The 27,667-nt window shown below is 40.7% G+C and overlaps 2 protein-coding genes across 4 annotated transcripts in view; both read left to right on the top strand.

The window, feature by feature from the left end:
• Positions 1-11,317, top strand: part of LOC139151671 (polypeptide N-acetylgalactosaminyltransferase 13-like) — a 28,066-nt gene extending 16,749 nt beyond the window's left edge. For all 3 annotated transcript variants that reach the window (XM_070724617.1, XM_070724615.1, XM_070724616.1), the window contains exons 5-11: positions 805-1,012; positions 2,292-2,465; positions 3,748-3,865; positions 4,601-4,921; positions 6,718-6,858; positions 8,809-8,943; positions 9,524-11,317. In XM_070724617.1, the coding sequence (XP_070580718.1) occupies positions 805-1,012; positions 2,292-2,465; positions 3,748-3,865; positions 4,601-4,921; positions 6,718-6,858; positions 8,809-8,943; positions 9,524-9,682 (1,256 nt within the window). In that variant the 3' untranslated portion in view covers positions 9,683-11,317. The remainder of the gene's footprint in view (positions 1-804; positions 1,013-2,291; positions 2,466-3,747; positions 3,866-4,600; positions 4,922-6,717; positions 6,859-8,808; positions 8,944-9,523) is intronic.
• Positions 11,318-12,156: 839 nt separating this feature from the next.
• On the top strand, positions 12,157-26,450 carry LOC139151673 (polypeptide N-acetylgalactosaminyltransferase 13-like). Its single transcript, XM_070724618.1, has 10 exons — positions 12,157-12,884; positions 14,290-14,503; positions 17,064-17,230; positions 17,787-17,994; positions 20,264-20,440; positions 21,139-21,256; positions 22,311-22,631; positions 23,250-23,381; positions 24,390-24,524; positions 24,875-26,450. Exons 1-10 carry the CDS (start codon positions 12,542-12,544, stop codon positions 25,040-25,042), a joined length of 1,983 nt encoding a protein of 660 aa, XP_070580719.1. The 5' UTR covers positions 12,157-12,541; the 3' UTR covers positions 25,043-26,450.
• Positions 26,451-27,667: the final 1,217 nt, after the last annotated feature.

The following is a 27,667-nucleotide window of genomic DNA, read 5'->3' on the forward strand; positions in this document are numbered from 1 at the left end:
ACCTCTAGGCCCGGCTCTAGCCATGCCATGCCTACTTCCTGCCCTGCCCTCGCTATGCTTATTACAGTACAGTAAACACAGCGACGTCTGTACACGTGGCCAGAAGGCATGGCCAGAGGAATTGGCTAGAGGTCACGGAACTAAAGGTCGTATTTACATATGATCACATTCCCCATTGAGGGCGCACTATACATGCCAATCAAGCTACACAAAAGACAGCTACACAAATGTTGTGCTCTTCAGCTTTATTTCTAACATTGAAAAAGAAAGAAAAACGCTGTAATATTGACTTAAATAGGCACTTATGAGCTCCTGTGATTGCACGCTGAGAAGCCAAAACCCTTCAGACAAATACCATTTTCGAGAATGCCGTTCCAACAGAGTCGGAAGGATATCTTGCATTCATCTAAAAGCTCCCCCGACTTGAAAAATTCATCTTCCGTGCGACGTGTTTTTCTTGGCAGAACAATGACACAGTGGTTACGCGTTCGGTAGCAGAGAAAGAACACCGCGCGTTAAAAAGAGTCCAATTTTCTGAATCGCTTCACAGACCTTTGAAAGGCCGACCCACTCCTTGCAGTCGCTTCCATCACCCGTTGAGCCTTTGAGTGCCGGCTTGTGAATCTAGCCTCGAATTTCACACTTGCCATGTGTGCGTCTGACCCTGATATTAGAACTTAGACCTGTCCAATGGCGTATATGTTTTAAGCGTATTATTTCCCCATAATGTTTAAAACACGTAAATGCAATGTTGACTGCTAAAAGAGTTACGCCTTTGACGACTTTATCCTTTTTCCTTTGCAGAATATCTTGGTAGACCTCTTGAAGACTACATCTCAACTTTACCGGTGCCCGTACGTGTCCACCATGCCAAGGAGCGGCGTGGTTTGATCGGCGCTCGGCTGAAAGGCGCCGAGCTCGCCAAGGCTCCGGTGTTAACATTCCTTGATTCTCACTGCGAATGCTCAAAGGGATGGTTGGAACCTCTGTTAGACAGGATAGCGGCCAACAGGTATGCTAGGATTCTCTGTCTTTTCATTATTTTTCTTTAATCCTTTCCGACCATAATGCTTTCTTAGTCACATTCGCTGTAATTGCATCATACCTGTGCTGGCTGATACCTTTCTGATTGTCATGTGATCCCCCATGGCTTTCCGCTCGATATGAAACGTATCACTACCATCCACGTCTGCATGGGCATGCGCGTAGGCGACGCGCCCTTACAAAGCCCTTTCACTTGCAGTGAGAACAGATCGAAAAATATCGTCGATGCCGAGTGAATACTTGTCATGGAATTATCCTTGACATGCAGATTGCTGCTTATCCGGTGTCGGAAAGAGCAAGTCATTATCTCCGACTCACCCTATAACATTGTTCTTTCCTGCTAACATTCACGATACTGCCAGTACATGGCTTGTGGTATTTGCGGCCACAAGGTTCCCCAAGCGTCACTGACATGAAAGTCAGTGACATTACATTAACAATTAGGTTCCGCCACCTTGTACATGCCGCGAGTCTCCTAAAACATTACGGCTAAAACAAGTTGTAGTTGTAAAAGACAATCTCTCGCTATGTATGACCTTTTCAGTCCGTTCCTCGCTGTAGACTTCTAACTTTATGTCAGGTTAAAAAGGACTTTACCTGAAGTGGGCGGTTGCGATAGGGTTATAGACCTTCGTTTCATGTCCAACCCGCTTGATTTCACCACAGGGTATTGCAAACAATATTCGTCTTGAAGTTATCATAAAAAATGTCATTATTATTAAACATCATTACTTTGTTCAACCGATCACCAACGCAGAGACTTGTCGCCGCTCAGAAGGTAAAACGAATTGTTTGGTCAGGGCGATAAGCCTCCACATTAGTAATTAGTGGAGCAAATTAATGAAGGGGAATAGAATATAGACTGTTTTCTTTGAAATACTATACAGATATCGCGAGGATAAAGTAATAGGCACACACTTGACACAGGCAAGTGTTGTATAATAAAAATACATGACATTTATTTATAACTTTTATAACTTATAACTTTTAGACAATGATGTTTGCAATTCTCCGTGACTTTACATTCGAAACAATTGTCAGACAGGCTGCTGACCTGCAATTTCTCGTTGAAATTATGCGCAACAAATAATATATCAGTCTGTTGACTAGGCAAAATCATAGGGCACTGAAAATCGATATACGAGCTTCATCGACAGATATTTGTTTTACACCAAAAGCAGAAAGATCGGCTCCTCAGCTGTTGACCAACTTTTTGTGCTGAAATTCTTTGTCAATTGTGTTATTAGGTCCACTGTAGTGTGTCCCGTCATCAACCAAATCGACGACAGGACCTTCGCTTTCGTCAACTCGACGGACGTGACCCACGTTGGGGGCTTCGACTGGAACGTCATCTTCAACTGGTACTATGTGCCCGACCGAGAAAAGGAGAGAATCGGCGGCGACACTTCGGCTCCGGTCAGGTGAGGGACATTCTCAATGTTGTACATATTAGCCTCAAAAGATGAAAGTTTAGTCAGTTTCCAGGAGAGTTGAACTACCCTTTGGGCAAAGTAGCCATTTCTCTCTGCAGAAAGTACTCCACCACATCTATCTGATCTACGTGTCTATCAGTATATTATGTCAGCAACATATCAACACACATACACATACATGTGGATGCATATCACATTAATAACATTAGGAAACACACATATGTTTACAAATTAAATATACAAAAATAAATATATATTTATTATCCATATATGATAGATCCATCTATATACATGCATGCTAGTGTATGTATGTATATATATATATATATATATATATATATATATATATATATATTAGAATTTACTATTGAGGTTTGCAGATCGATCTTTCTCTCCCATGGCAGTACACTCAGTGATCATTGCTGTCGAATGACTGTGATAAATTGTTCTGCGCAATGTACATCTGTCTAAATCTTCATCCAATACAAACTTATTAAAACGCTGTTTATTCAAGATATTGAAGCATACATTGTGTAAACAGGAGTTCCCGGTTCGAGGTATTTTGTCAATATATGCGACAGACGCCTGAAATGATCTAACAGCTTGTGACATTTCATTGTTGACATGTCGGCTCACACAATCACCGGGGCCCCTGTCGTTACCCGCAAAAGTATCTGGCCCACTTCAGTGTCAAATATTTGACTACATATTTTCACTAGGGCTAGGCACAAAAAAGCTATCTTTCTCGTATTATCGGAGATATGAATGGAACGTGTGTAATATTCTACCTTCATGATATTCCGATTCTATGTTATGTCCAAAATTATAGTGATATCTCTTCTGTCATGTCTTCTAAATCAATATGATTCCTGGCCCCATACTTTCATTGCTTATTTGTACTTTTTCTATTTTGTTTCAAAACGATGTGTATTTTTTTGCATTTTTCAATGAATTCATGTCATATGTCTACCATGGTAGCTTCATGCAGTTATCAACATCTGACTTGTTCACCGCACGGTGACCCCTGACTTGAGTAATTTTACCTCCTGATAGGAAATAACTTAACATTCTTTCGATTCGTGTTTTTACTCGAAAACAACCCATGCCGTTTTTACGCGATTGCTGTTCTGATGGCCTCAGGTCTTGGATGGCAGCAAGTCAATAAATCCTGTAAGAAAACAAAATTCACACATGAAAGCTAAATATCAAAACTCCATACAACGCCAATGCGAGTATTATTTTCAGTCGCACTTGTTTTGTTCATTTGTAGGTCGCCGACCATGGCGGGAGGTTTGTTTAGCATTGACAAAAGCTACTTCGAAGAACTCGGAACCTACGATCCAGAATTTGAATTCTGGGGAGGAGAAAATATCGAACTCTCATTGAAGGTAATAAATATCGATCTTTCATTGAAGGTTGTAAATCCACATATCGTCTTGTGCTATACAACTATAGTGACAGTGCCTATGCCTTTGTGTGTCTGGCCACAAGGCACAGTTTGCAATACGAAACGATTTAGACATTTTAAATATAAATTTCGATGCATTCCTGTAGCATTTCAATATGATGGTAAACGTCGACTACGTCAGATAAATATGGTATTTGAGTCATAGTGTCAACAGAAATACGTTGAATAGTCGGCGGTCGAATAGACGTCAAATATTTCGTGTCAACATATACCCCATATGTTATGCAAACTCAAGCGTTTGACTCGCAGTCATTACAGTATTACATTCAAAGCTCCCCCCCGTACTCTCTCCCTCTCCCACAAAAAATGCGTGATTGAGAGGTCTTGTGAAGTAGATTAGTATTTTCCCGACACACGTACTGTGATTTCATGATCTAACAAATTAAGGCTTTGCATAAGGCGGGAAAAAGAATGCACAATCTCGTCTCATAAATTCTGGCGTTACCACTACAAGAGTTCGCATTGCAAAACAACGAAGGATAAGCGTCATTCTTATTTGTTGGAAGGCAAAATTAACGGACAAAAAAATCGTCGATCAATAAATGGCGGGCCTTTAAGCCTGGGATGTAATCTCACGTACAATGAAACGTCACTGGTCTGTCTGAGCTTATGACGTAGTAGACGTTTCAAAGGTTCATTTTCTGGTAAATTTTAGATTTGGATGTGTGGTGGAACCCTGGAGTTTGTGCCGTGCTCGCACGTCGGTCACGTGTTCAGGAAGCACAACCCCCACAAATACAAGAACACCACCTACAATGTAGTGGGTCGAAACAATCACCGGCTGGTGGAAGTCTGGCTCGACGAATACAAGTACCTCTACTATGCAAATCAACCGGAGAACATGAAGATTGACCCGGGTGACCTGGCGCCGCGGAAGAAACTCCGGCAGGACCTGAAATGTAAATCGTTCAGATGGTTTTTAGAAAACATATACCCCGAGTCACACTACAACTTTGCATTTTCTGGAGTAGGTCAGGTGAGTTGATTGACATTTTGTGTTCGATCGTTCAGACACAGAACGTGAACGAATGTGTTTGTTTATCTTTGTTGAAAGGGAACTGACAATAGTGTGAGGGTCATTTGGCAACCGAAATCTGCGGACCTCGTCCTATTTCAAGGAGAGGACTCCGAGTAGAATATTCGTCGTTGCCTGAGTTTGTTCGTCTTAAAGTAATCAGTCTTGAAAAGTGATATAATGGAAGCTGTAGCTACGGTACATCAATTTTCCGTTAGTGTTAATCCGTTCTTCCTAAATTCCCGGTGAACAGGTCCAAAGTCATTACTGATAATTTATTTGGGGTAAACCATGGCGGTGATAGGGTTAAACATAACATTTAAAGTTAGCACCGATACGTTGCATTTAATGTCAAAATTTATCCAAATGAACAGTTCGTCAATGAAGATCTTTAATATAGGTCAAATATCATCGACACACAGCGACTGTTCGAGAATACTCTTTGAGTGAAGTTGAAGGGATACTCTCGACGGAACTGCGCTAAAAGGTCGTATGGGACCCATACGACCAATTTTAACACTGTATCCAAGGTATGATGGTGATTGATGAAAGTTAAAACACGTCTGTCATAATCTACATATAATTTAAATGTTGCAGCTATGATGATGAGGTGCATCTAGATATCGTGCACGAAATACATTGTTTGTAAACAAGAAACTAGCAAAGGCGCAGTTCCGACGATAGCTTGCTTTTAAGGGGGGATTTGATGAAATCATGGAATTATCCAAGGAAACTACATACATTTTAATATTAACATTATTTCGCCTGTCACCTGAGTCTGTCCAAAACAGTACGGCTGCGCAAAATTGTATTTAGGTCCAAGTCGCAACAAGGGACTATGCCTTAAGGGAAACGGTCGTCGGAACTGCGCCTGTGCGACTTTCTTGTTTACAAACAATGTATTTCGTGCACGATATCAAGATGTACCTCATCATCATAGCTGCAACATTTAAATTATACGATGTAGATTATGACAGACAACTTTCATTAATGTTTACATTGGTCGTACGGGTCCCATTGGTCGTACGGGTCCCATACGACCTTTGAGCGCAGTTCCGACGACTGTATGCCTGTAAGAGACCTGTTATTTTTTTGTGGGCAAAGATAATATTGGTAACAGAGAAATGAAGGGTTACAGTGCTTGTCGGAAAGATGAAACAGTACAGTTCTCAAGCATCAGTTATGTTCGTGGTGTTATAATAAGAAATTTGCAATAATGTGTCTCAAGTTTATCTTTTCGAGAGCAATTTCATATTGGGGCAGTTGTTGCAAACACACAGAGCAAACGATGTGCGGTGGTTTCCTATTATTTGTTTTCGTTGCATAAATAAACCGTTTTGATGCAGCATGAGATGATCATAAATAAGTGGAGCACTTCTGTCTGCAAAAAGTACTGTGTACCTGTAGGCATTGTGTCCCACTTTCTGGCAAGAGGCAGATTTAATCAACACCACATAAATTCCTGTTCCTGGAAGCGACAAACAATGCCTCGGCCAGATTAGTCATTCTGAGTCACCTCTGACCCCAATATGCACCATGCCAAGCGCGACACCACAGTACTCGCATAAAAATACCAGTTCGAGTCATATATATCATTTATTTCCGTACTTCCAAGGGATCGGTTTCAGGCCAGTGGGTAATATCTGATACAGGTTTATGCGTCGTCCTCAGATTTATGTCCTGCTTCTGACATTCGAGTGACCCCAGAATTGTTATCCGATATTTTATTTCTTTATCTCCTCACTGTACGCTTTCAGCTGAAGAATTTGGGCATGGGCCACTGCCTGGACGTAGGGAAAGCTGCTCGGCACGGGGCCAACGAGTTCAAAGGCAGGGACGCGGTCAATGTGACGGCCAACAAGGTGGAGCTGTGGCCTTGTCACGAAGGCAAAGTGCAGGTACTGTGGCATTTGAAAAGCCAGTAACTTTAAGGTAGAACGCGCCTCGGGGACAGATATTCGGACTTTCCGAACTTTTACAATTCTTTTCTGATATACCACTTATGGGGGCTCATTTTAACGGTCTTGGCGGAAGAAAACTTTCACCGGCATATAATTAGTTTTTCGAAATTCGAAAATTTAATTTTCCCTATAGAGTTAACCATAGACTCTCGAGAAAAACGAGAGTCTATGAGTTAACAGGGGGATGGCGGCCATTTTGAATTTTTAATATCGGTAAATCTTGGGTGATTTGTTTCTCCAGTACCAAATTTGCTTGGTGACCCCCGATTTTTATTCTTGATTTTGAAAGAGAATGGTTGAAAGATTCCTTAAGGAAATTTCGAGGCGTATACTACCTTAATGTAGAGTGCGCCTTGCCAACAGACACATTTGGACTCTCATATTTTGACAATACTTTGCTGGTTTTTTGTTCGTTTCGACGGACAGGTCGTTTTGTGGCCATTTAAAGAACAAATATCGATAAATTGTAGGTAGTTTACTGCTGCACTCCCACGCTTTGCACAATGACCTCCCGAGTTTCATTCTTTGTAAGAGAATTATGCTGTTATGTTTCTTTGTGGATAGTTTAAACAAATAGATGTTTTTAAAATGCTATTTCGAGGTACTCATTTCCTTAAATTACAATAACTTCGGTAGTTCATTATTATAGTATTGTTCTGTGTACGCTTTACAATTCTGTATTCAGCTTCTCGTAGACTCACACACACACACAGAAAATCTCGACCTGCATCCAGTCAATGCGTGTTGAGCACCTTCAGTTGCTGTGAAGTGTGGCCCTGATGAAACGTTACTTTTATACCACATACACTCTCACAATTTATAAAGTTTTCAAGCTATGTATCATTCAACTGCCTTCAGAGAGGGAGGACCCCGTATTTCGTAGCTGAATTTCACAAAATTATTTTGAAAAAAAATTACAAAATTCACAGTATTTAGGCCTGTAAAGCGGTTTTGCAAAATAGTGCTTCTCGGATTTTTTTCATAAATGAGCAGTTTGTCCTGCTTCAAGTTGGCCGTGCTGTTGCACAGAATACAAGGGAAAAGTAGCAATCTTTGTCCCAGGAAATGATCACATGAACTTCTTAACCCTTGATAACCCTATGCCAAATAACTGGTATTGCATCAACAGTTTCACAACAACATTCGTTTGAGCTCTAAAAAATGCCGTGGAAGAGAGAAAGTTTTGCAGGGAAAAGTCTGGTAGGAGCCAACGGTGGCATGAAATACAGATGTTTATAACTTAATGTAGTAGCCATGAGTGTTTTAGCCGAGAAAGGCTGGTTGTTCACGCCGTCCATTAGGACGTGGTTCGCATCACTCGGCACTCATGGTTGACATCAGGGTTTATACGCCCTACACTTTGTTGACATGATTTTTGTAATTAATGCCCCGGTGACGAGAAAACGTTGACCAGAAATACATCTTGTTCAAGAGCTATACGGCTGCATGCGCTGTTAGCTTTAGTTGAGCGATCGGAGGGCACTGCTTCATAATCCCCATGTGAAACAGTCGACTAATAGCGGATTTTCCCACATTCTGTCGGTTGTGCCGCGAGCACAAAACGCAGACAGTCGTAAAAACAGTGGTTGGTAGTTTTCCAGAGAAGTTTTTGTTCATGTTTCAACTGTGTGTAAGTGTACATGAGAGAGAGAGAGAGAGAGAGAGAGAGAGAGAGAGAGAGAGAGAGAGAGAGAGAGAGAGAGAGATGTGCTTCTTAACAGAATTATACAAATAAACTGTAGTTTATTTTCGAGGGAAACTGTTGAGTGCGGACATGCAGTTCAACAGCTTTGCATGAATAACTATTCTTCACATTGATAAACTGACTGAGCGATTTTTTTTTCATTTCGTCCATGGTAACGACACGTTATATTTTCTCTATTGCAGCTGTTCATCCAGACAGACAAGAAAGAATTTCGCTTCATGCACATGTGTTTAGACTACAACGTGCAGTTCTCGTATACCTTCCTCTATGAGTGCCACGGAAAGGGCTCCAATCAGGAGTGGGTGCATAATCAAGAAGTGAGTGACGTCATAGCTTACAAATTTAGGCACATTTTAAACATTAAATTTTTTGTGTTGATCAGTAATAAGTATATGTTTGTTACGAAAGCATGTATGATTGTAGGACTTCATGACTCAGTATGAAGTACATAGCTGATTTGCATGCTCAAATTCTCGATTTGCATTAATGAATCCATATCTTAAGGAAATAGAGCCTGAGAGGGGCGATTTTTTCTGTCCTTTTCTGAGTTCACATTAAAACTTGTCTCTCAACAGTTGCCATTTTCAGAGGCGCTGATATTCAATGAAACACGAGTCTCTGGTGACGGTTTCATTCGTAAACCCAAGGAAATTTGCTAGCAATTTTTTAATGTTGTACCTACTCTACGAACTCAAATTGAGCTGGAACAATTCGAGCATGTCGTAGGTGCAGATTACCCCGCAAAAGTGCAGTCTTAAATTTTTACGCCGCCATCTGAGTTCGATTCGACATTCGATGTCTTGGTCAGCAAGGTGGATTTTATGAAGCTTGCTGTCCAATCGACGGAAGCGAAAATTTGTAACTGCTAAACTCTTATCCTATCTTGTGCTATTGTAGACTAAGACGTTATATCATCCGGCAAGCCGACTCTGTATGGATAAACCAGAACAGAACAGTATGCTACCAACCATGAAAGAATGCACTGGGGCGCCCTCACAACAGTGGGAGTTGATCATTCGGTTTCCGGGCAATATATCTCCGGCCGATATCACGTAGTAATTGGAGGCGCTAACTTGAAAGATCATAGTGTGCAAGGGACGCATTTGTACTCAAAAATGGACTAATCAAAAGACATTTTTATGAAGCAATTCTAGAAAGCAGGTATTTATACTTAGAAAAACTCGGCGCAGTTTATCGTCGATTGCAGTACGCCTGAAAATGCTTGTGGTTTTGCCACGGACAGATGCAGTCAACTCTTTTTCGTCGCCAGCACATAGACACACGGCACAACGTTCTACATTTTTCTGGCGCATAGAAGTTCAAGTGTATGCGTTTCCGTCAAGCGGACGTGTACCGTATTTGAGACTTGTCGACCCTGTAGATTTTTGGCGGAACACAGGACAAGTTCGGCCAAAACGAGGGAATATCGTTAACTTGCGTAGCCTAATGCGCATACTGCAAGACATTATACATTGAAAAATGTAACCGATCTACTCACCCTCTGTACAGTGCCCGTATGACAGGGAAACAAATATTTTACTTTTAATTCCCCTGTTTAAACATGTTACTCGACAAGTAATGAAGTTATTGCTGTCTCGATTTTATCTTCGATGGAATTGGTGCCTTACTGAACCGGAGCAAAATACATGGTGGATCTATGCTGTTTCCTCGGTATTCAATGTTCAGTGCAAGCTGTCTAATCATCCCGGACGTGGATAACTGACACTAGGGGGATCTGAAGCATCGCTTTTCACCTCAAACGCCCTCTGCAGTGAACGCACAGTGCCCTGTGATGATGTCGCCTGTCGTTTTGGCTGCTACCCAGACTTCTGCCTCGCCAGCTGTCATGGAAGAAGTGGTTTGACCCGGACGTCCGGGGGCTTCCGCCATGTTTATCTCGCACCCCATGCTGCTAAAATATGATTTTAAAATATTCAGAACTACACGTACAAACTGTTTTTACAGTTCGTGTTACTCTGCCTCGCATGTCACATGGTCTGTACCTTGGGAAAAAAGTGACGAGCTAGTCTAAAATTTTCCATCGAAAAGTTATATTATTCTTAAAAGAACTCATTGTTACTGACATCTCGATTTTCAAGGTAGTAAAAACAATGCAATTTCTACAAATAATGCACTCGGCATGCAGGTATTTGCAAAATTAAAGTACTTCAAAAGCCGTCGTCCTGGAGCCACAGTTCGACATCTAGGTGCACGCGGTTTTGTTGAAATATTTTCACATAAATGTACAATAAACCAAATCAATGTATGAAAAACTTGCGACCACGGAGGCCTGCCTCCACACACTGCGATCAAGGTACGCGTATTTATTGAAACGGATCTTGTACGTATTTTTTTGGGTAACAACCAGTTTACTGGTTCTCTTTCTATGTGCCTTGAAATTTGAAATGAACAAGAATGGTACTTGTAACTTTTCCTTTAGACGAAGTCTCTGAGAATTTATATTGATATATTTGATGTCGATGTTTGTGTTTCGTGTCAATTTTAATTTCTAATGTTTTACGCAGAGATGATTGTACAGTCGTTTTGCAGAGATCAGTTTTTTGAAGCGCGAGGATGCAAATTTTTCATAATTTAGTGAAATAAAAAAGAAATGAAGATGGCTTGATTTTATACTGACAGTTGTTCATTTTACAAGAAACAATTGCAATAAAATATAATAGGTACAAAATATGACTTTGTTTGTCGTTGTTACTGGAGGTCAATTATCCTTAATAGGTTTACGCAAAGACGTCCCTCACTGCTCTCCCCGGGGTTCATCGAACAGCATTAGAAGGACTTAACGAATTTAGGGAACGCAGCGGGAAGTCAAATGCTGATTTCTTACAATAGGTAAAAAGTTGGTCCGAATGGAGCTGTAGACCTGGGAATGGAGGCCGCATTAAATACCCTCCTCTTCCTCCCTTCCTCCCGCCCCTCCCTCCCTCCCTCCCTCCCTCCCTCTCTCTCTCTCACTCTCTCTCACTCTCTCTCTCCACTGTTGTTGAACTGCATACATAGACGTACATTTATTTCTATTACATAGTAAGTTCGTCACACGGATGGTCACCGAAAAGTGTCAGTACGTAACAGCTAAATGAGAGAGAGAGAGAGAGAGAGAGAGAGAGAGAGAGAGAGAGATGGGGAAGACGGACAGTGCCGGTTGTTATTGTCGATCGTAATGGAAATAATTATTTTTGTCACCCGGCCACACCTGATCGGATTAAAGGAACTAGTGGGAAAGTCGGAATTTTAATTGTCGAACTAGACAACCCGCGTAGTTTGTTTTGACATCCTCACAGACAGGACACGTCTGTGCGTACCTAAGTTGTCACACTGTTTAACGGAGTAGCCAGCATGTCCATTTTATGCAGAACCTTGAATAAGTTAAGCGGACGTACGCACACAATACCCGTTAATTTGACCATTCCAACAGTGTGTGCGCTAATATTGGGTATGTGTGCCACGTGAGCCAGGTTGGACAGTGGAAACAGCTGACGCCGGCGACTATGAATTAGCCGCTATTGTCAATCACTTTCAATTTTACAAATGCAATATCTCGGTAGTATTTCTCGTGACCCAGCCCATATTGGTATAGATCGTACCGGCGACGTTGGACCACGAACGTGTGTCGTCGGGAGGAGTTGACGTACAAGAATATCTCACTGCGACGGTGAACCCTACTTGTACCTTGACAGACTATTCTGTGGTTCACAGGCCTTTCTTTTTCGCGAGCACAATCAATTATGACTTGTGGAATATGAAGTGAGATCGTATAAAAAGTGCCGGATATTGCTGTATGAATATTGAATATACTGCTGTGGTCTCGTGGGCCGACAGGTTGACTGACGGAACAGCAGTTTGGATGTGGTAATTTCAACTTTAACCATTGAAAAAAGCTGCGTCTCTTTACCAAACATGCATTTATTACCTCGCGGATCCCGTTTTTACAGAGTTACTTTCTGTGCGTGCATCATTGTGACCATGTCTCTCAATTTAAGGCTGGTGTTCCAGTTCGCGCGAAACACGGACGAACAGTTCGATGAGATGTTCGTCGCGAAGCACATGTCAAGAAAAACGCGGGAAGAAGCAGACGATCAACAACAGGTTGTCGTTTTCAGGAGGAAAATCGAGACCGACGTACCGAAGACAGACACTGAACCTCCACAAGACGGACAAGATTTGCGCGCAAAAGACATTAGGCCAGTAAAGGATATCTTCAAGAAGGACGGGTCGGGACCATATGGCAACCAAACAAAACGTAAGTTTGAGACGGGCAGTAATACTAAAAGCAATTTTGTTTTGCATATCCTTGAAACATCACCATTAGCTAGCTTGACAAAGTTTGGTAAAAAAAAATGGCTTCTACAGAACAAAATGTATGTCGTAAATTATTGTTTTCAACGGGAATAGGGCCTGAAGCTGATATGATTTCCCTTGAATATCAAGAAGCATGTGAAACATTTTTTTATTACAACAACGAAATCGCTAACATGTCTGTTCACACTTCATCGTATAAATGAAATACAATTTTAAAGCGCTTATACGTTATTGAAAGTCTCTAACCGTTACTTCCAACCATATTGGCAGTTAGAAATGACTGTAGTTTTGTTAGAATATGTTATAAATACAACATGATAGTAATTAATCTTTGGTCCAACGTAAGATGACGTAACATCGTTTAAGTACTCGTTTGCTTGAAGGTTGATTTGATATGGTGTATGACGTCACAAGGATTGTCATTTGATCAACTTGCAAATCGGCACGTCCTAATTTTAGCGATTTATGGCGTTCTTGTACGATGGAGCCGACGAGAAGATTCTTACATCACCGACAAATATATTGTCATGTTAACTAAATAAATTATGTTGGAATGTTCAGAGCCTTAGAATGCTCCATTTTTGGTCAATTTGAACTAATCTTGTAGCAGGACACTGGGCATGTTCGCTGCTGAGAAGTGACCGCAGGACGCGTTTATTTGATTCATGGCCTCAGAACCTCTATAGATATGGGATCTGTCACTTTTTTCTCGTTTAAATTTTAGTTACAAATACAATAAGCCAATCGGAACGATGGTTTCAATGATAAGGGTAGGATATACCATTATTCAGTAGTGTTATATTGTAAGGCAATTTTGATCCTAATTTCATTAACATTAATGGAAAGTGAATGCGGGCCGATGCTGACACGAATGAATCGACTTACTGGTACCCTGTTCCCATTGCTGTTTTTCTGCACTTGAACTCAATTTGCAGTAACTTTCAGTATTTTCTATCTGTTTTCAAAAATAGCATTTTCTCGTTTATGAATTCCAAAAATAATGACGTCCAAGGTTATTGTTGACAAGTGAGATTTAGTCCGGCCCAGAATGTTATTTGTCAACAGAAACATTGCGTATTGTTGATAGAGTCTTGTGTTAGCCTGGCCAATATCTTATTATATTGTAACAGACTTTAGCAGGGTTGAAGACGCGGATATGTTTGTTAAATTTGTAGGCTAGGACAAAAGTGATAAAGAGATTACCACAACACACATTTATTGTCCCTTAAAAAAGCTGCCCGACTAGTGTGAGTGGCAACAACGAGACTTCTTTACATTTTATTTTTCGCGGCTGTGTTTGTTTGTCATTCAACTTATTCACTTATCTCGTGCCTCCGCTATCCTAGCGGCGCCGCGGAACCTGACGCAGGCCGCAACCATCGTAACCGAGCCGAGGGTCACGAAGGGTGCCGGGCCGCCTGGCGAGATGGGCAAACCCGTCGTCATCGACATTGCGAAGAAAGAAGAGATGAACAAGTTGTTTCTTATCAACCAGTTCAACCTGATGGCAAGCGATCTCATCCCGTTAAATCGATCCTTGCCCGATGTTAGACCAGACGGGTGAGTTAGTCAGTTTTTTGGATTCATGTAAGTCGGTTTTCGGCAAAAGTATAACTGTCATAATCATGCACGTAAAAGACTCAAGGGTTGAAAGAAATTATAAAAACAAACCAAATCGATCACCAAAACCCTGCGGTCTTTGAAATATACGAAAGTGCACGGTCTTTGGCTGTAAAAGCCAAAACATTGTACGATGACATAATGTGTACATGCTGTGAGTCCGCGTAGGCAGTGCCTTCAAAGTAAAAGTGAATATCTTGGCAAGATACAGTATACTATTAGGCCGACAGTTAAAGTTGTGATGACCCAAAATATACAGGCATGATGCGACATTTTACTTTCTACGCGTCTCCCGTTTGGACATTACTGACAAAAATTGTACGGTGTATAAAAATGTAGCATTATTTTAATTTTGGGAACTTTGATCAAATCTGCTGAGTGTATATGATGAGTCAATACAGTGAAGACACTGGGAAGTCTACGGGTCAATTGGGTATTGTGCATTGGTTAAAATATAACTGTCCGTTGAGCAATATTACATCACGCAACGCTATCTTACCAACATTGTATTTCAAAGGCCAGTAGCGTGTACCTCGTTTGGATGTAAAATATTATGAATAATGCAAAACACAGCTGCTCCGTTTACAAAATTGTTTCCAGATTATGTGATCTGTAAGCACCACAATGTAGAGCCCGACAGTGTGTAACTCTGCGCGTGTTGAAAAGTTGAATATTGAAATGTTTAAATAGCAAACTATATAAAGGGCTATCATACAATTCAATGCACTGAGAATGCCGACTGTATAGTAGAAACACACTGCGCATGCGATTATGACCTGATGACGCTGGGAGGACACATTATGTCAGTCTGTAAGTGCTGTTGAAGAAACACTCATGGTGAACTGCTTTGCGATTATTTGCGTTAACCTTCGCTCTGCATTCTAAACCTAGTCGTTTCTTTTGCCAATTGTTCACCATAAATTGGTTTTTTCGAATGTCATCCGTTCGTCATAATTTTTTTAAGATCCTGAAATAACTCGAATCGAAATATGAAAACGAGAACATCAATTACTAATCATATCGTAAATCATCCGTTGAATTCAATACGGTTAAAATCCCGAGGTGTAAACCATGCATCGAGGCCTTTTACTAATGCATGAAAACACTCAGATCTTGTCTGACGAAGAACGACAGTGTATACGGGACCATAATGCGTCTCCAGTACCAGTAAGATAAGGCTATCGTTCACCGTACCGACTATAGACAGTAGACTGTCTATGTACCGACGCAGCTATATCACACCACTATACATTTAACCATAGACCCTCGAGTTTTTTATCGAGGGTCTATGATTTAACACGGGGAGACTGCCGAATGAAAACCATGCATCGGCTCCGTTGTACAGCCGCAGCAAGCGACAGATGCTCCCCTGATTATCTTGCGATTAACCTCGGAGTCCCTAATTCAGCATACAGAAAGGGGATTTGATGATGTCGTTCACAAGCTTATAACCATAATTTTCAAAAATAATTCTCTCGATAGGATCAGAAAGTCAAATCTGTTTGTACTTCAGTCAGCGAATGAGGTTCTGTAAATTATTACAGTACGATACAAATATCGCACTCGTTGTATATGACCGTGCTAACTTAACTAATTAAGACTTATAGATTTGGTGGGTTCGTTTGCACATGTTACGGGGTCAGTCGAAATTAAATAACACGTGTTACAGCAAACACTGCCGTTTCACTCCGGAGGAAACATGTTTCTTCTTCTATTATCCGCAAAGTTGATAAAGACTTCCTAGCAAGGAGTATATTTGAGCAATAAACCACGCCTACCAACGGTGTACCACTAGATTTTGACCAGTTCAAGACTTATGTGCACGAGCAGTGGCCAGTGCATCAAGGGAGTCAACTGGTCGAAAACCGAGTGGTATACCAGTTGCTAAGGTGTTTAATTGCTATTATATCATAATATTCAATTGAAAATCTGGCGTAAAATATTAAAAAGGGATTTTTTTTCTAGCCGAGAGCTCGTACCTGTTCCAACCGTGCTATATTTGCGAATATAGCACCATTATCTTCATGTCGCGACCAATCAGATCGCACTATTTGCGCCATCGATATGGCATGATATAATATTAAATACTGCCCTGTCGTCAAAATAACACCGGGTGAACAGTTCGGGCACATGACATTTCAAGCAGAACTCTAGTTAAAAACGAGAAAAATTACTCAGTTGATCCATTTTGCCTCCTGACAGGCTGAGGAAAAAACATGTAAACAAACAAAAGAAACTACAATGGACGTAAAGACAAAGAAAAACAAACGAACCACCGACGACATAAACAGAAAGAAACAGGCGAATAAACACTTTCATTCCCAGGAAGTGTCATAATTACGATATTATATTATTTGTTTAAATATTTTCAGTCGGTTTGTTAGTTTAATTTGTTCTTTCCTCAGAAAAATGATACGGAAGTTCTTTGTGCACAATTGGACTCTTCAATCCACAACACTTGCACGAATGTTTAACAGATCTTCATTCTGTGTCTTCATAGATGTGACAAGCTGTCTTATCCACATGAATTACCGACAACGTCCGTCGTCATCGTCTTCCACAACGAGGCTTGGAGCACATTGCTGCGGACAGTCCACGGCGTCATCAACAGGTCGCCACCCCGACTATTGCGCGAGATCATCTTGGTGGACGACAACAGCAGTCGAGGTAGGAGAAAACCGTGGTCGTAGAGGGCAGCATGCGTAGTCTCATGCTTTTCACAAAGGCAATGCGAAGGAAAGCAAGAAATAAGCTTACTGCCCTAAATTACCAGCGCGAGTGCTTCGGGTCAGAGTGATTCATCGATTTGAGTAACTTGATATCAGAATGCTTTTGGGGAACGTTTGTTTAAACTTTCGATTCTGGCTGGACCGAAATATAACCGATATAAGCAACATATGGTCTGTGAAGAAGATTGTATGTGACAGGTTGTATCTTAATGAATTACCCTTCGTCACATAAATTCGTGATATAAGCATTCCAGAAGATAGCTCTCTATTAGTGTCTACGTCACGGCCATGGTACAGACAGTTCGTCAAAATAAGTACGATGATTTATTTTCGGTCAGAGGCTGTTTCGAACGAACTTTTGGGAAATGAGCCTCAACCAAGTTGTCCTTTTAGGATAATGTCCTGTGATTCCTGCTTGTAGCTTCCATTTCTATCGGCAAGCTGCTACATATCCCCTCGTGTGGCATTTCTCATTTCTTGCTGTTTATTTGTAGAATTCTTGAAGGACGAACTCGACGACTACGTGTCCAAACTCTCGGTTCCCGTCATCGTCCATCACTGTCAAGAACGACAAGGTCTGACGAGAGCCCGCCTCATCGGTACACACTTAGCGACCGGTGACGTCATCACTTTCTTAGACTCCCACTGCGAGTGCACAGAGGGATGGCTGGAGCCAATGTTGGCCAGGATAGCAGAGAATAAGTATGTGTTCATTCCTACTAGCTGCACAATCTGTGCAATGAAAAGTCCAGGTTACGGCAATTTTATTTTTCAATTTCACCGGATATAGTTTAAGGTAGTTCGCGCCTCGAAAATGAACGACAAACTTTTGCTCAAACTTTCCTCAAGCAAACTTTCAACCATCTTCCGAATCTAAAAAAACCAAAAAAAACCCCAAAAAAAAAGAAATCCAGGTCACCGTGCAAAGTTTCGTCGTAGACAAAGAAATTACTCAAAATTGAACGGTATTTGAAATTTATTTAAAGTGGCCGCCATCCGTGTGTTATCTCTATGAGGAAAATGAAATCCCCGATTTTCACAAAACTAATCCGACAACTTTATTTACTCCATAAGCTTCAAATAAGCCTCACAAGGGTAGACCTAAAGAACATTGTAAAATTTTGAGAGTCTGAATATCTGTACCCGAGGCACATTCTACCTTAACGAAAAACAAGGAACAGAAGCCGGGTAAAATAGGCAACGAATCACTGAATAATATGAAAAATGAAAACGATTTAACCCTCGCACAAAGTTGAACATCTCGAACATAACGTCGCTATCTATCTGTCTGTCTCTCTCATTTTTACTAAATCGCCCAAAAATACATGACAATAAGTTTATTTGATTGCACACTACTAACATACGAGCATCTCTACACTGATTCGCATTGTCAGCTGTTAGCTATACGAATCATTTCAACATTTCGTAGGACCAATGAAATGAAACCTACACAACGGGGCAAGAGTAAATCTCAAATACCCGTTGATCAAAACTCACACGCCAAGTCGTTCTATTTTATGACCCTTAAAGGGGCAGTCCTTAATCCCTGGTTCTCGCATTAGTCGCTGTTGACATTGAATACTTACGTGGTGTTAGCCCTCTGTTTTCCATGGGAATTTCTATCAAGTTTGCCAATTTGCTTTTAGATAAAGCTGATGAGCTGCCCCTAAAAAGAACTCAGCGGTGGCTTACTATTCACCAGTGAGATAGTCGGCTTAAGTTCAACTTTCGATGTCAAAATGATAATGTTTGCAAACGTTGTACCAATTTGAAGTCCCCCACTATTTGTTAGGGGGGGCTGTGGTTACACGTACCGGGCCTGTTTTACACTTGTCGCAATGTGCCACGTGTAACGATCGCGACCGCTCTGTAAATGTCAAGGCCACTGAGGTCGCAATGTCATTATTGGACATGTCAGTCTGCTACTATGGCTATTTTAGAGATACGATGTTTACATTTCGGTCACGGATTTAATCCGATGTACAAAAATAGTGGACCCTTTTTGAACATTTTTACATCCGTTAAATGTCCACTACTGTTACAAAGTTCCCACAACGGCGGGGGGGGGGGGGGGGGGGACTGTCTTTGCGTTAACACACAGGTCGGGCGATGTAATGACAGATCTCTACCGCCATCTAATGTGTTGACGGACAAACTTTCAGGCCGACATATAAACGTTGTCGGGTCGTAAAACAACTAATGCTCAACATCACAGGAATTCCTCTGTGATGCGAGGCAGATAAACGCCTTCTAAACTTTCACTTGGACATGATCGCAGCACATACTACTGGATTTCTGTATACAGGATAAGGTAAACATGGCCTGCTTGGAAATACGAGAATCATCATTCATTGTCAATACAGACCAAAGAAGACAGCAAACGACACACAATTATGATCCTCACTTTAAAAAGTTGTAAATTGTTGTAATTCTGAAAGTATAAATAATTTTAGCGTGTGCTTACACTCCTGCCTAACGCAGTCGTCTGAAACGAATGAACAGTTTTCGAACAAGAAATGGGTATTTTTAAACGCAGCCCCGTCTGGATGGAGGGACTGCTTTAAGAAATTCATCTGCGATGAGAAAACATTTATTGTATGCTGACGGGTTGATTTTAGCTTTAATCATACTTTTTGCTATATGGAAGGTGTAGCTAGAAGCCTAACTCTTGCATTCCGCTGAACCAAGTTTCTGTTTCATTCATGGCAAAAAATGCGACTCGACACTGATGGCAGACATACTCATGCATTGCGATCGGTAGCGTAGCTCAGCTATGTCTGTGACAGGGAACTTTCTCGACATTGAGTTTACAGCTGTTACAGTAGGGCCACATATAAAAACCTGCGCATATCGGACAATGTAACCTTCGGAGCACGCTTCACATTAGCAGTAATTGTGAAGGCAATGAAATTATACTAATATATTGTGAACTCTTCCACACAAGTTTCTCTCCTTTTACTTGCATTCACAGAAGAAACGTCGTGTGTCCAATCATAAACATCATAAGTGACGAGACCTTCGAATTCATCGTATCGAACGGGAGGCACACACAAGTCGGTGGTTTTGATTGGCGCTTGATCTTCACCTGGCACGTCATTCCAAAGTCAGAGCTGATAAGACTGAAATTTAGTCAGACTTCACCAGTCAGGTGCGTTAGTTTTAACCTTTGTCCTTTGAACTGTCAACTCTACTTGAGTAACAATTTAATTCGAACGTGTCGGAGCTGCCAATTATATTATTAAATTGTATATTATTATTGTGAAAGGCATGACGACTCGATTATTTCGGAAGCTGGATGATATAGGCCTATTCCGAAAGAAAGTGTTTTTTGGCTGCATAAGGGCATCTTGTAGAACGTTTTTCAAGTTCTGTTCACCACACTCTGTACCAGAGAGATAAATAATTTCACCAATTGACGTGGACAATTTTTCGAAACCCTTTACCCAATATCGACTAGTTCAACGCACATTACTTATTTTCGAAGTTTCGATCACACTCAAGTTTCCTTATCATTGGTAAGATAGCACTTCGTGACGAACCCTATAGTTATTACTCTCTCAGTGGGGCGCCGAATCAGAACGGTTGTAAGTTATCCTATTTGAGAATCCTGGAGTCTGCGTTAAAGAGATAAAGATTGAAAAGAGTGATTGCGTATTTATTTACACCATGTTTAAGTGCAGAAAAATCAGAGGTTTTAAAATCGTTTTGAAAACTCATACTGTCCTCTAAAACACTCAACAAAATTTGCTAGGAAATACTTAGATTGGTGTGCTTTCTACAATGTTGTAGTAGCTGTTTCTGAGAGTAAGCTAATCAGGTAACCTACGGCATTCATTATTACGTCAGATCACCAACGATGGCCGGAGGGCTGTTTGCGATCGACCGGGAATTTTTCCACCAGCTCGGAACTTACGATCCAGAGTTTGACGTCTGGGGAGGTGAAAACCTGGAACTGTCATTCAAGGTAGGAGAGGAAACGTATACTGATCGATTAAAGTTTGATAAGTTTGTCTTTCTTCCCTACAAACGTATTCGTTTCTTTATTTACTCTTGTTGCTTTTTGAATTTCTCCCAGCGACTCTGATACCGCTCTGTTAGAGTGCCCCTCTGAACATGGACGTAAAATGACTTTTTACGTCCATGTTCTGAACGACGTCACAGTGGCCGCTATTTAAATGATAAACGCGTGAAGTGGAAGATTAGCTTTGAACCATTTATAGCTCTCAATGGTTCCTACTTAGTTGTTTGCTCGTTCTTGACGGACGCATTTATTTTTAACGATACAATGATTTTGAAAGAATGCGCTGCACTCGTAACCGGTGGATGAAACTACTTGGCGTATATCTCGACGCTGAAATAGAAACTTTTTTTTTTTTTTTTTTTTGGAGGGGGGGGGAAGATAAATTTATTTCAACATAGTCGCAATTAAAAACAAATCTACATAACTGTGAATGCATTAAAATTATAATGCAACTTGTCTGAAAAAACAAACAATTAGCTGTTTAATTACAAAGATCATCATATGAATGCATTCAGGATGCATTCTTCTCCTTTAAGTCTTACAAGGCTTGAAAACTTTGCGATAAAATCCTCAGCTTTGTTTTGAAATAGAAACTTGATTCTATTTGCTATGTAGAGTGCGCCCCCACGCTCTTGGGGGGACATATGTAGACGTGTGCACATTTTAGCACCAGCTTATCAATGAACTGTGCTGTGCCACTTGTGAAATTTATCGATGAACACACAGCATCCATCTGAAGGGAAGTAACGGGTTACAATGTCAATAGTTTATTATGTGTACAAGAGGATATTTTTGTCGCATGGATTCTGAATTGACGTCTTTGATACACTTGACATTTATTTCTGCATCAAGTAACTGTACAATTAAAGCCGAAAGGGATATGTCACAAAGCCTTTTATTCTTTCAACATCTTTAGGGTAGGATTAATGTTTGATACTCATTGACGGTATTTTTCAAAGAAGAAAATTCTTGAGAAAAAAATCTTCTTTGCACACAGACGTGGATGTGTGGTGGCACGCTTGAATTCATACCGTGTTCACACGTGGGTCACGTGTTCCGGAAGAAGTCGCCGCACTCCTTTCCGCACCACAGGTACAACATTATGCACAGAAACAACCGTCGGCTGGCCGAGGTGTGGCTGGACGAGTACAAGCACCTGTACTACAACGCCCATCCGGAAGTGTTGAAAACCGACTTCGGCGACATTTCTGACAGACTTTCGCTGAGGGAATCGCTCCAGTGCAAAAGCTTCAAGTGGTACTTGCAGAACGTGTTCCCAGAGTCCGATTTCCCAGTCGAGTATTATGGCATAGTAACTGTAAGTAATTATTTACACTGAATGGAATAACGTGATGATGGAAATGGAAGAAGCATGCGGACAGCAAAAGCTATCTTGTGACACAGACATTGTCACTTCACCTAGGCAACTTAGGAAACAAACACAGTAAACTGAGAAATAACAGGCTGAAATTTTTCATCAGTTTGCGGCCTTAGTTCAATTATCTAGTCATTTATGCATATAGTTAAATAAGGTATATGCACATATGAAATTATTTTTATATGCATGAGTGACTGTATTTACATGCACGTGCCATAGTGTATGTATAGTCTATGCATATGCTTGTCACTTATTACGCTCATACATACATACACACATGCATATGTATACATAGCACGCACGCAAGCATACCTACCTACCAACCGACCTACCTACCTACCAACCTACCTACCTACCTACATACATACATACACACACATACATACATACACACACACACATACATACATACATACATACATACATACATACATACATACATACATACATACACACATACATACATACATACATACATACATACATACTCTCCCTAAGTCACGTCCCGCCGCGATTTTGTTACTTTACCCTAGGGAATACTCGATTATACATTCACAGATACATCATACAAATTCAAAGGTTTGTCTGGATTACCGAAATTCTAAAAGTGGAAGGGTGGACAAAAAGGGTCGAGTAAACCAGACAGAGAAGAAAATTGAATTGCTGCAGTGCAACGAGGCAGCAACACAGGTAAACACAACAGAGAACTAAAGTTGCAATTGTTTACTTCATGTATTTGCCATTGCTCTGGCGCTATCTGCCTGTAAGAGGATTTGGTCCGTCTTACAGGTGTGATGTGGACTGGGCAGTTTTATAGTGTATAGGATAAAGCCCGAGTACGAGGACTCTTCTGGTATATAAAGTCCAACCCAACGATAAAATGTCGAGGCCGCAGGCCGAGACATTTTATCGTTGGGTTGGACTTTATATACCAGAAGAGCCCGAGTACGAGGTTTTATCCGACTTAAAAACTATCGCCCCTAACTGATATGTTTTCGTTTTCAATGTGTTTACGTCAACCGTCCCCTTTGTCGATGTAACATGTTTAGGATATAAATTAAAACTTTTATTTGTGAAATAGCCTTCCAATGTAATGGAACATCCTATAAATGCCCTAGGGCACATTAGTTTATGTTTGTACCACCGCATATTTTGTGTTGCAGCTGGTTTCCGCTGTGTTACCAAATTTGAATATTAGGAAAAAACGTACCAGATGTCTACAGAATATGACATGTTCACTTTTGATTGGACAGTACTTTACTACGGCGCTGTCATTCGTTTCTTGAATTTGGTGACCAGGGCTTTACGAGTAAATAAAACACCTGAATTGAGCACTCTGACAGGTCAATTAACAGTAGGTAGTTTTTAAGTGAGAGTATGCTACGTTCCGACGTTCTGATACGTACACTTATGAACGTCGGAACGTTGCGTAACTCTACACAAAACCTATACCCAGTCCACATCACGCCTGTAATCCGTCTGTATGTGCTGTCAGTAGACTGAGTGTACAAGTATTCATAAAGGGATAGAGAATAGAGAAATTCTGAGCAGGTTATGAAATCTTGCGAAGTTGGGAAAAAGCTGAGACTGAGTGGTGATTTTCTGGACGGGTAGTATCTAGTAGTATTACACTGTCGCTGCAACGCTGCTACTAATATGTCGCTTACAACTGTCGCTTACATGTCCTCTACTTGTCAGACTTTCATTTACACCAAAGCGAAGGAACTGCGCCACCAGAAAGAATGTATGGACTATTCTGTGTCGAGAGGAACGGTGATCTTTTATCCGTGCCACGGCCAAGGTGGAAACCAACGTTGGAAATACGATAATAATGTGAGTTGTCGCAGACTACTTAGTATAATTCAAACATTCGACGAGAATAGCCAGCATATATATATATATATATATATATATATATATATATATGTGTGTGTGTGTGTGTGTGTGTGTGTGTGTGTGTGTTATTTGTGTGTGTGTGTGTTTGTGTGTATGTGTGTGTGTGTGTGGTGGTGGTGGTGGTGTGTGTGTGTGTGTGTGTGTACACAATGTGAACGTATATATATACATATATACTAAAAGACATACTTCATACATAGCCTCTACCACATATGGAGTGACTGTGATAAATGTAAAGTCAAAGACAGGCTATTAAAAAGATTATAAGGTTGTTTTACATTTTCCAGACATCCCTGCTTATCCACGAGAACACTGGTATGTGCATGACTCTACCGACGAACTTAATCAAGTCACCGTCTTTACCTGAGATCCAACCATGCACGGGAGACGTCAGGCAGAAGTGGTCGTTCAACGTCAAAACCGCCGGGAACGTAAACTTGAGCACACTTGTATAAAAAAGTGAAAATTACGAAAAACTGATTACACTTTTGTAGGTGTAACAGTATTCTTTTCCATCGGTCTCTCAAACTGTTGGTCAAGAAAATGGATGGTATGACAGTGAGAGAGCAGATGTGAACAAGATTAGACACCCAGCACACCAACTTCTCCGTCGCAGGCCAACAATTTTTGGTCCTACGTGGCAGACATTTTAGCGCCTATGGTGCTCTTCTCCTACGCAGTAGGCCTAATTACAGGTGCGTGGAGTTGCCGTGTATACATAGAGACATATATGAATACTATAACATAGCAACTCCATGCACCTGTGGGCCTAATTTACCCTGCTCAGAGTCCCCTATCCGTACAACGGCGACGAAATCTCTCTGCTCCGACAATTAATTTAAGGTAGTATTCACCTCGACAGTGAACGACTTAAACCTCTGCTCAAAATTTCTTCGATCAAACTTCAGCTTCAACCATACTCTACCAAACCATAAATAGAAATCAGGGGTCACCTCGAAAAAATTGGTACCAGAGAAATAAATTACTTATTATTATATTATATTATAGTAACATTGTGACCGATATTTGAAATTCAAAATAACCTCCATCCCTGTGTTTACACTACGGGGGAAAATAAAATTTCAATTTTCAAAAACTTCGAAGGTGAAATATTTCTACTCAAAGAGTTCGAGAGTCCAAATATCTGTCCTCGAGGCTCATTCTACCGCCCTACTAGTAGAGAAACATTTTACCAAAATGAGCCTTTACAGACTCGATTTCAAAAGGTGCTATAGGAAAGACAGCAAATTTTGTACAGGTTTCACTGAACAATAATCGAACGATAGAGACGCTTCAATTAATAATGGAAATGTTATCAATACTATACAACCTAAAACCAGTAAAAGGACCAAAATTTGATTGACGGCGTGAGTCTCTGTTTCACAGGAATAACTTGACAACTAATTTGTGGCGAAAAAAGCCCGTCATGACGTTGCAATCACACAGCCTGACAAACAATTTATTCTCTACAAAAGGCAACACACAGATCACGTGCAAAAATTGCAGATAGGAACGCTATAGCTGGCAATCACAAATCGTAAATGTCTTATTTATTCAAACAAGGTCACATTTTAATTTTTCTTCAGCTTTTATGTACACAAATCTCGGATAATTCAACTGCATCGTTTCTAGCGGCAGTGACGTCATTTCATGTGAAACTACAAATTGCCGCTGTTGGACGACACGTATTTTGGACTCGAAAGAAACGGGTTAAACCATGCAGCCAAGTTGCTTTGCAATATCTGAACGACCGCAACAGGTAAAATATTTAGGACGGCTGTCTTCTGTCAGCAGCCTCGTTGAAGTATGAAGAACTTCTATCAAGAGAAATGTCACATTTATATTAAAGTTCTTTTCAATACAGTTCCACTGGTTCGTTCTTCTTTTCTGCTTTATGTCGTCTGAAGAATGAAAACGCCACTATAAAAAGTTCAGAAAATCCCGTTATTTGTAGATACACATATTTGCCCATTTTGTAATTACAAGAGTTCTTTGCCAGTCAGAGCAAGTGGATGATGGAAAGACTGCTGTGTTTTGAGCTATGAGTCCACTTTTGAAAAATAGGGAAAATTTCCTTACTACAGAGCCATCCACACACTTCACACCGTTAGTGAGGTACACATTTGTGCGCTTCTCAAACTTTCCATGTACTTTTTACCAAATACCAAAGGCATACACACAAATTGGAGTTGACTACTCTATCATCAGGATTCGACGGAAGGAATTATTTTCGAAAAAAGATTTAGAACCGATGCAGTTATCACCACCGCCGTATATGTTCACCTCAATCGCAAACCACCACGCTGAGTCGAAATGGCGCCCTCAATCATTATCACAGTAATACTTTCAGGATGATGTGAAATCATTGAAAACCTGTCGTTGCAAGTAATCTCATACTTCATAAACGTAGAGCCCTTGCAACGCCGAAGGACGATAATAATACTAGTGTGATAGGTTGGGCGGACAAGGGAAGCGCTACAGTGCTTTTGAATACAACTGATATCAGATTACGAAAGGAAATGCACAAGATACATGTAGTTATCGTATAATATATAAGCACGCGTCCAAAATGACTAATCTACTTTATCATACAAGAAACTCCTCGATCTTCAAAAAGCAGTTCATATACAAGAAACATAAGCTGATGCAACCTTATACATGTGAACTAGCAAAGAAGCCGACTTCTAAATTCTTGGTAAAATTCATAAAATGAAAACACCATTCGACCTGACACCTGGACGTCTCATGCCTAGCCAAATTGGAATTCCAACATGGGCAGCATGTCAGCACAATCGGAACTTATTTTGGAATGTAAACCATCCCTGTCACACTAATATATGAGCTTCCTGCGCTCTAATTAAATTCAGAGACTTATCCGATATCCATAACGACGAGTTTTATCTACAAGTACAGCGACCCACCTGATAAAACTTTAATGGAAAAAACGGGTTTTCATCGTTTAAAGAGGAACTGCGCGTGTGTAGCTTTCTTGTTCACAAACAATATATGATATCTAGATGCATCAAGTCAGCATAGCTTCAACATTTAAATTTCACGATATTTATTGTTTACAGACATGT

This window comes from Ptychodera flava, chromosome 15 (assembly GCF_041260155.1).
Source record: "Ptychodera flava strain L36383 chromosome 15, AS_Pfla_20210202, whole genome shotgun sequence".
In the NCBI taxonomy this organism is placed as follows: Eukaryota; Metazoa; Hemichordata; class Enteropneusta; family Ptychoderidae; genus Ptychodera; species Ptychodera flava.

Bases quoted from the DNA above. Each gene is read 5' to 3' on its own strand.
- LOC139151673 (XM_070724618.1), top strand. From the start codon at position 12,542: ATGCATTTATTACCTCGCGGATCCCGTTTTTACAGAGTTACTTTCTGT. The intron at 17,231-17,786 runs GTAGGAGAAAAC...GTTTATTTGTAG, and splicing joins GGACGACAACAGCAGTCGAG to AATTCTTGAAGGACGAACTC. The intron at 21,257-22,310 runs GTAGGAGAGGAA...CTTTGCACACAG, and splicing joins ACCTGGAACTGTCATTCAAG to ACGTGGATGTGTGGTGGCAC.